We start from the raw sequence: 9,162 nt of genomic DNA, 5'->3' as shown, positions 1-9,162 counted from the left end.
TGTGAGTGAGAGCCTTTCCTGCCCCCTCGGGGTGTGTCCCCGCGGGCTTCCCCACCCATATGTGTGAGACCCGTCAGGGAGGCCCGCGATCCGCCCAGGGCCCGGGGCCGGCCCGGCCGGGCGCCGCGTGCAGGTGCGGAAGGCAGGCGGCGGCCCGGTGCGGGCGCGGGGGCAGCGCCGGGGGCCGGGCTGCGCGGCTCGGCTGCGGGCGGCAGGAGGCAGCGTCGGCCCAGGCGGCGGGCGGCGAGCGAGCCAGCGCGCGGTGATGTCAGTGGCGGCCCGGCTGGCAGCAGCCGGTACTTCCTGTGGAAAGGCGGGCGGGCTCGGCTGCAAACCCCACTAGCCAGTGTCAGCCTCTCGGCGGGAGGAGGCGGCGGCGGAGGAGGAGCAGGGGGAGGGCTGTCAAATTCGGGAGCCAGATTTTTTTCCCTTCCCCTGGCAATCCCTTCCGCTTCCCCGGCTCCCGGCGTGACATCTGCGGGCCGGGGACCTGCATGTGTGTGCGCGCGAAGGAGCGGAAGAATGGCAGTGCTCAAACTCACCGACCAGGTAGGGGGCGGCGGCGCCGGCGGGCGGGACGCGCGGGCGCGGGGCGGCGCGGAGCCCGGCGGGGGGATGGGGGCGCGGCTGGAGCGCGCCCGCGAGCTGTTTACTCGCGGCGAAGGGGAGGAGTGTGTGCGGCCGCCGGTGCCTCCGAGAGCCCGCGGCGGCAGCTCCCACTCCGCCGCGCCGTCCCCGCCCTGGGCCGTCGGAACTGCGCGCCCGAGTCTGGGGCAGGGCCCGTGGGCGCTGGGCAGCCGGCGTGCGGGAGTGCGGCGGCCGCGGGCCCGGCGGGGCTGGGGAGGGGGCCGGGGGCTCGAGGTGCTCTCGGGACTCGCACCGCGCCGCGTTGCGTGGGCGCCGCCGGCCCGCGCCCCGGGGAGGAGGACGCTGCACGAAGAGGGAGAAAGGATCGCAGACTGGGACCCCTCCCCAAACCTAGCAGGAGTCCTGCCCGGAATGCGGCTCTTGTGTGGCCGGGCTGTCTTTATTTATCCGTTGGATGTGACATCCGACTTCCTCTTTAGTTGCCCCAGGCTGTGTGCGTGGTGCGGGATGGGGACCCCTGGAGACCGCCCTTTCGTATCGGGCCGGTCCCTCTGAGGAGGTGGTGAAGTCGGCTCGGAGCCTCCACTCACAGGCGGTGGGCTACGGTCTGTCTGTGTCTACCAGCTTTGTTGGCTTTCCTTGCTGAGACACCACACAGGGCAGCTCTGGAGTCCTGGCTTGGAGAGGTGGGGTTATTTGCTGAATCGGATTGACAGTCCTCGCCGCAGGTCTGTGGAATGGTAACAGCCACCTTCGCGGACTCTGCTGCTCTTACATTGACACTAACAGGCGCCAAACCAAGTTGCATGACAAAACTCTTTGCAGCTCTTTCCACGAAAAAAGGAAACGGCTTGCTACCCCCACCCCCGTTTATTCGTGGGTAGTGAAAGGAACTTTGTTTTGGGGTCCTGGTAGGCAGAGAGGCAATCTTGACTTTGACTACAGGGTCAGACTTGCCAGCCCTTGGTATTAAATACCTCAAACTTGTCCATGGGTTGCATCTGCTGCCTTGCGTTCTCCAGTTAGTATCCAGCCAGAACATCTTGCAACTGAAGTGCAGTCCGTCACCACAATGATTTGCAATGATTTGTTCTCCTGCCTTTTAGATTCAGTTTTTTTAGCTTGTTTTTCCTAAATATTTACAGGTGTTTGGCGGGGTTGGTGATGGGGAAATCACTGAGTTAAAATTCATGTTATTGTTAAATTTAGTAAGAAGAGCAGCTGGTACTTGTGATGAATGTATTTGTTCTCATTGGTTCCAGAGCATTTAAAAGTGTAAGTTGATATCAGGATTTCCTTCACCTTTTGGTCACATACTTTGCCAACTGTTAGACATTTGCTTATTTTAAATCCTACAGTTTTAGCGTGTCTTGGGCCTGTCATCTTTGCTAGTACACGTTGCTGTACTTGTCTGTTAATCCCTAGATCTTCAAAGTACAAAGAATGGTTCTAATAGGTATTGTTATCACATATAAGAAAGAACATCACATAGAAGTTTAGAGTTGTAAGGACTCTAAGGATGATCTAGCCCAAACCCTTCATTTTCTAAATGACAAAACAGATCTGGAGAAGTGAAGCAAGTCTTCCTCAAAGAATGCCAGCTATAGGCCTGCAGGACTGGGACTAGCTCTTGTCTTCTGCCTTCCAGGTGCTTGTACTTTCTGCTACAGTTGGTATAGGATAGCTCCATCATCTCATTGGATGTGTTGTAAGGGTTACAAGAAAATATCTCTTCCTAGATCAAGATCAACCCTAGTGAGAAGTGTATTACTTGGTCTTACAAAGAGAGGAAGTTATTCTTCAGGGCTTATCAGAGCAGGAATTTCAAAGATGTTGCCTTTTAAGATGTTTCCAAGTATATTTCCTTCCTTCCCCCAATAAACTAGTATGAGTATGGAGAGAAAGGAAGAGTCACACAACGTTTATTTGGTTCCATCTCCAGATACGTAAAAAGAACCTAAGGCGTTTTAAGATTCAAGAACTTCTGAAAATGTCCAGTCTATCTTGGGACAAAGTCAGAAGGAGATGGGGTGGGGAAGTGGCCTGGGTGGGGTGGGGTGGTGAACAACGATGGTTTCTGTGTAGCTTTAGGTCCAGGAAGTAAGTGTGTGGTCTTTCTTGCCTTATATAGTCTTACCTTTTCTGTTTGAGACTCAATTCTTAGAAGTCAGTTCTTAACCTCACAGATTAACTTTTAAAACCATTTGCTTAGACCACTACTAGAAGAGTTTTGCTCCATCATTGTGGGCAGGGAGCCGCCCGCCTGCTTGGAATCCCTGCCTTAGAGTTTGTACAGGAGTACCTTGCTCTCCATTCAGCTTCTAGTAAAACAACCACTTCTTAATTTCTCCCTCCTTTGTGTGTGTGTGTGTGTGTGTGTGTGTCAGGGTCTCACTCTGACTCGATAGTATGATCATGGCTCACTATAGCCTTGGCCTGCCAGGCTCAAACATCCTCCCACTTCAGCCTCCCCAGTAGCTGGGACTATGGGCGCGTGTGCCACCACACCTGGCTGATTTTTGTATTTTTTGTAGACACAGAGTTTCGCCATGTTGCCCAGGCTGGTCTCAAACTCTTGGGCTCAAACAGTCCACCTGCCTCAGCCTCCCAAAGTGCTGGGATTACAGGCACGAGCCACTGTGCCTGGTACCTCATCTGTTGAATGCCCTATTTGTGAAGTGAATCTTGATTTTTGCTAGGCCTCTTGGATTTTTTACTGTTGATAACCTGAAACACAAATTGCCTGGATTTGTCTTTAAATGTGGCAAAAGTCAGGGGTGACAGATGATGACATTTTCTCTCCAGCTAAAGCTGGGTGCAGGAGCTTGCTAGGTGAAGCAGACACTACTTCAGCAGTCAGTCCTGTAGTGACCTCTCAATCTTGTAAGAGAAGGAAAATGTTTTTTCCTAACTCTTCTTTTTCGGGAGAGTAAAAAGAAAAAGGGAGAGGCCAGTGTGATTTTTAGTCTTTTTTTTTTTTTTTTTTTTCACTGTAAAAAAGGAACTGGGAGCTATCACTACAAACAAACAAACTTGGCATTTAGCACTTCTGCATTTGTAACTTTTGTAACAGTGTCCCTTCTGTTTTCCTCTTCACAGGGCACACATAATTTTTCTTGCAGCCTTAGAGGGCACTAACCATCCTGGTTTGTGCAGATTGACTGGTGTCCCAGCATATGGGGCTAAAACCGGGAAAATTCCAGGCAAACTGGGAGGAACTGGTTACCCTGTGTAACATAGAACATCCTCAACTATGTCATTAATATAATAATGTAATTAGTTCCTTGTATGTGGACATTAGGAGTTTTATATTTTTTGGTAAAGTGAGATAATTTTAAGTTTGGGAAAGAAAATTTTGTTAAATACAGATCTAAGGCATTTGACTCAAAGATAGCCATGAAACCTTTTTGAAAATTGATTTGATATTGACTGTTTTAGGGTGTTCTTTATGTCATATAGTTAAAGGCACTGTAGTCATTTTAAGTGTGTGGTCGTATCTTCAGCCTGGATCTCTACCCGAAATTCATTTTCAGAGTTATGAAGCTAGGATGGTAAGTTCTGTTGCATGTTTAAAGTGTCCACTATTCTTACCTGCATTTGTTAATGATGGCAGAACACTACTTTCATCTCGGAGGCTGCCTGCAGACAAACTGTTTCAGCAGGTGGCCTTTTTGGAGCTTCCTGCCTGGAGGCCTTCTGGTTTGGTGTTCCCTTGCCAAGTCCTAGTTCACACTTGAGTCACCTACCTTCTTGCCAAAGGCAGTGGCTGGCAGCGGTGGCAGTGGCAAGAGACTAGAAATCCTGTGTAACTTTGGGAGCAGGATTTCTAGCCCATAGTGTGGGGCCTTGGGACGTGTTACATATTTTACTGGGCTGCCCTTGTTCTTCCATGGCTCCCTAGAGCACTGGTGTTAAAGCAAACAGTATGCTGTAGTCCTGTCTTCAGCATAGAAGAAGGGAAAAGAAAGGCTTTATTTAGAACCTTTTCTGGTTGTTTCAGGACCCAATCACATGGTTTTGAGAGTGCACTTGAGGCTGGTGTTTCATGGCAGAGACCTAATAATGTCACACATTTATTGTGCTCTTATTGTATACTGGGCCTTTGCAGTGAATCATGTCTTAATCCTCATAGCCACACTAGGAGGTAGGTGGTGGTGTGATTTCTATTTTATGGATGAGAAAACAGGAATAGAGAGGCTAATTGACCGGTTTAGGGTCATACGCCCAGTAAGTGATCTAGCACGTTGTCCTACCCTGGCAGTCTGATTGCACAGGTGGGGCTCTGACCACAAGGCTATACTTTTCATAGTTGAAAGGGCAGTGCAGCCATGGGATTAATGGGTGTCTGATCTTGTTTACAGAGAAGCCATTGGATGAGCAGCGTTCCCTGAACTCCTTCTGCCTCTTGGGCCAGACCCATTTCTGTACATAGTAAGGAGCTGCTCTGAGGCCTCTGCCGCTGCCTGGCTTATACCTGGCTTTTCCCATTAGCCTCTCCATTTCCTCACCCCGGTGAATGATGTGTTGGTAGTTCAGTGATTTTTTTCATATATATATATATATATATATATATATATATATATATATATATATATATATATATAACGAACTGCGGTCATTATAGGAAAAGCAGAAAGCTAGATGAGCAAACCAAAAAATTTTAAAACCATCTGAAGCCTGTATACTCAAGAGATAACTATTCTTGACATTTTGATATGTTTCCTTCTAGTCTTCTGTCTGGGTAGCCAGTTAAAATTTTTAAACTTTTCGTGTGATAATATCATTACCTTTCACTTGTGCACATAGCTGATATCTGTGTTCTCTACACCAATGACTTTTCCAAATAAACTTATTCTTCTCTTACATATATGATTGGCTCTTTAGCCAACGCCAGCACATAAGCTCTAGCTCTAGATTAATGGAACTAACTTTTTTCTTTTTCTTTTCTTTCTTTCTTTCTTTTTTAAGATTTCAACTTTTTACTTCCTCTTTTGCTGTAAACAGAGAGCAAATACGAACTCAAAAAGGCACAAATTGTTTGTACCAGAAACAGAAATGAAAGATTCTTTAAAAAGATTTGTATTTCTACAAGATAATGTGAATTTTTATAGGCTAAAGTATAGCACGAAATAATTTAAAAACAGGCAGAGCTACAGAGATCTGATAATTTTGTGATTTCCAAATTTGTTTAAGCTATGACACTCCTTTTTTTCCCCCGAAGAAATTTCATATTGAAGCTCAATATATAAAAAAGATTGGCTTGGACAGTGGTCCCTGAGTCCCTCTTGAAAACTGGTTGGGTTTAGTATTATTTGAAAGCCCCTTTGTATGAGAAAACTCCTGGTGATTGGTTAAGTGTTTTTTGTTGTTGTTGTTTTTGTTTTTTTTCCTGACACATGTATGAAACAACATTTATAAATGTTTGTGAATGATTAGGAACTACACAGAACTAGGATGACTATATCATTTTTATCCGTTTGAGAATCATAGGTGATACTACTCAATATGAAGCCACAAATAGATGTGAGCCAGGACTGTCCTGGGTAAACCTGGATATGTGGTCATCATATATTCACATAGACTCCATGTTTGCTCACCACAGGCTTGACAGTGACAGTAAACTAGTTTGACTAGCAGACTACTCTGTCTCTTTTGAGTCAGGTCTACAGTGGTGCAGGTATTACAAAGATTGTTTTATGACCTTGTGCAGAGTTGGGAAACAGCTTCCATGTCACACATCAGTTCTGATCGGTCCAGGACTTGCAGGTGTAATGTGATAGAAACATTCTGACTCTTGCAGTCAAGGATCTGAGAAGGTGTGATTGATTACCAGTGTTTGCTATGGGTACACGGGAAGGGAGAAGTGACATATGTTGTACATTAGCCAACCCTTGGCAAGACATGTTAACCTCTGTAGGCTTCAGGTTTCTCTTTGTAAAATGAAGAGGTTGGACTGGATGCCTTTATGGTGCCTCAGCTCTGCCCTCTCCCTTCTGTGACTTGGTGCCTGTAATGGAGACCGATGCTCTTCACATGGTTTGTGTTATAGCCTTTCTTACAAATGTGGCTATGAAGGGTGTATTTGCAGATGAGCTCTAATAAGGCTTTCCAGGTAACAAAGTCAAACAGCTTCAAGTTCCAGAGAAGGATTTTAACCCATGTCAATGACTTAGGACTAATTCCTATTCTCCACCCTACTTCAATTCATAGATAATCTGAGATTACCCATTTTATTTATTCTGTATTTTTATTTTTTTGAGACAGAGTCTCGCTCTGTTTCCCAGGCTGGAGTATAGTGGTGCAATCTTGGCTCATTGCAACCCCCGCCGACCCCCTCCTGGGGTTCAAGTGATTCTTGTGCCTCAGACTCCCGGGTAGCTGGGATTACAGGCTTGCACCACTACGCCCGGCTAATTTTTGTATTTTTAGTAGAGATGAGGTTTCACCATGTTGGCCAGGCTGGTCTCAAACTCCTGGCCTCATGTGATCTGCCTGCCTCAGCCTCCCAAAGTGCTGGGATTACAGGGGTAAGCCACCACACCTGGCCTAAGATTGCCCACTTTATAGATTACTCCTTTTTAACCTTTTAACCAATATATTATTTGGCTTTGGCTGCTTTCAGAGGTTGGGAATGCAGGTATTTGCCCTTATCAGTGTTTATGTTTGTAAATATGTTGGTAGCCTAAGAGGTTGAAATTATTGATTCATGAATCCAGCTTGTAATTATGATATTCATAATTTTTAAGGATCTTTTCACTTGCCTCCTCTTTTGAAAACTTAAAATTTATATTCTATAAAGTGAGCTAAGCAAATAAATATATAGTCCACCTTTGGGCTGTTTCAGGGATTACTAAATCGATAATTGTTTGCATTTCTTGGTTTTTGTTTGCTTAGAGTCCCCTTGCTCCCATCCCGGGGAGTCTTAAGCATCCAAGCATAGCTTTCTAGGATATCTTTTATACCAGAAGACCATTTTCCCCTAAGAAAGCTTTCAGAGCTTTTAGTAAAATTAGGGAGACTTGTGGAAACATCTGTTTGAGCCTAGACATGGAAATTAATTACAATTCTAACCTGTCTCTAAAAGTTTTGCTTTTTTTATTTAAAAAATTTTGTTTTGCTTTAGTTTGTTTTAAAAATAACACTAGATTGGGAATCAGAAGACGTGGATTCTACTCATGGTTCTTCTAACAGTTGTATGGTTTGGGGTAAGTCCTGGCCTTCGTTTCTTTGTCTGTCAAAATGGGAACAGGTAGAAAATTCTCTAAATTCTTCCAAGCTCTAACATTCTAAGATAGCTCCTCACATATTTCAATGTCAGTCTTTTCTCATCTTGTGGAATCTCAGTTCAAAAAGTATCTGCCTTTTATGAACTTCTGATTTTCTCCCAAGTGTGTTTGTGGCAGCTTTAAAGTTTCCCAGGTTTGGTAAACACATCCTGAGTTTTGTCTAAGGGTGAGGAGTCCTTTCTCCAAGAAGTTTGTCTTCTGGCATCTCCAGGAGCCTGGCTGTGGGGACACAGAATCCCTGGGGCTGTTCTCAGTGTGGTTCTTTGAGAATCCTCTTGAACTTCTTACAGGATAAAGGGAGCAATCCTTACAAAGGCCATGCTTGTCTCTTGTGAGCTGGGGCCCACTTTAGCCTTCTTCAGAGGTGTTGCTTTAGCAAATACCTTGGGTCCTCCCAGGCAAAATCCTATTTTATTGAACCCAAATAACATGTGCCTCTAAAAAGTTTATTTCTGAAGGGTTGGCCCAGAGTTGGGTGCAGTTGACATGGTGACCACAGAGTTTCTCAAGAAAGGAAGAAAATTCCTACATGTAATCACCAGCCTCTGTATGGTTAGTCTCTGTGGAGGAGACTTGTTTTGGTGTCTAAGACTGGCAAGATCAGGAAAAAGGAAAGTGAGCATAAGAGAAGTCTAAAGACAGAAAGCCAGGCAGACATTCAGGTCAGCCGGGACAAATCAACCAACCAATTATTGTGAAACAATGGCCTCCAAAAGTAGGTGTGGCCTACACCCCAAGGATGAACACAATACTTTATTGAGTTGGAGTTTGGGAAAGAGAATATTGGAATTCATATTTCTTTAAATCATTCTTTTAAACTTTTAATTTTTATGTAGTTTTAGTAGATCTTATTTGCTAGTACTGTGTCATCTTTTTGGCTGTATTTTTCACTGGCTGCCACCTGGCCAAATCACCACTTGGGTTATAACAGCAGCCTCTGACTGGTCTCCCTCCGTCTGACCTTGGCCCCTGCACTCTACTCTCAACGTAGCTCTCAGAGTGATGGAACTCAGAACTTGTCACTCCTGCTCAAAAACTTCCAGTTTCACCCAGGTGAAAGCTAAGGTCATTAGAGTGACCTCTGCACTCAGCTCATCCACTCAACTGTCCAGCCTTGTCTGCTGTCCATCTCTTCCTGGCTCCTTGGCTCCAGCCCCACTGGCCTCCTCCTATTTAGTGAACACGCCAGCTGCGCTCCTGCCTCGGGACCCTTGCTGTTCCTGCTCCCTGTGCAGCTCCTCCCTAGATATCTGCATGGCTCACCTTTACCTCTTTCGGGTCTTTCCTC

At 45.9% G+C, this 9,162-nt stretch overlaps 1 protein-coding gene across 18 annotated transcripts in view; it reads left to right on the top strand.

Annotated features, from left to right (window-relative positions):
- The first annotated feature begins 216 nt into the window (after window positions 1–216).
- The window catches only part of ANKRD44 (ankyrin repeat domain 44), a 351,835-nt gene continuing 342,889 nt past the window's right edge, over window positions 217–9,162 (top strand). For 11 of the 18 annotated variants that reach the window (XM_063791430.1, XM_009443922.5, XM_516003.9 and 8 more), the window contains exon 1: window positions 230–549. In XM_063791430.1, coding sequence (XP_063647500.1) covers window positions 523–549 — 27 coding nt within the window. In that variant the 5' untranslated portion in view covers window positions 230–522. Of the gene's footprint in view, window positions 550–2,103; window positions 2,237–9,162 lie in introns of those variants that run through there. The other 7 variants (XM_063791428.1, XM_054679185.2, XM_063791432.1 and 4 more) reach the window with 5 other exon arrangements.

The sequence above is a fragment of the Pan troglodytes genome, chromosome 13 (genome assembly GCF_028858775.2).
Source record: "Pan troglodytes isolate AG18354 chromosome 13, NHGRI_mPanTro3-v2.0_pri, whole genome shotgun sequence".
In the NCBI taxonomy this organism is placed as follows: domain Eukaryota; kingdom Metazoa; phylum Chordata; class Mammalia; order Primates; family Hominidae; genus Pan; species Pan troglodytes.
Note: the sequence above shows the minus strand (reverse complement) of the source record. Positions and strands in the feature narration are given on the sequence as shown.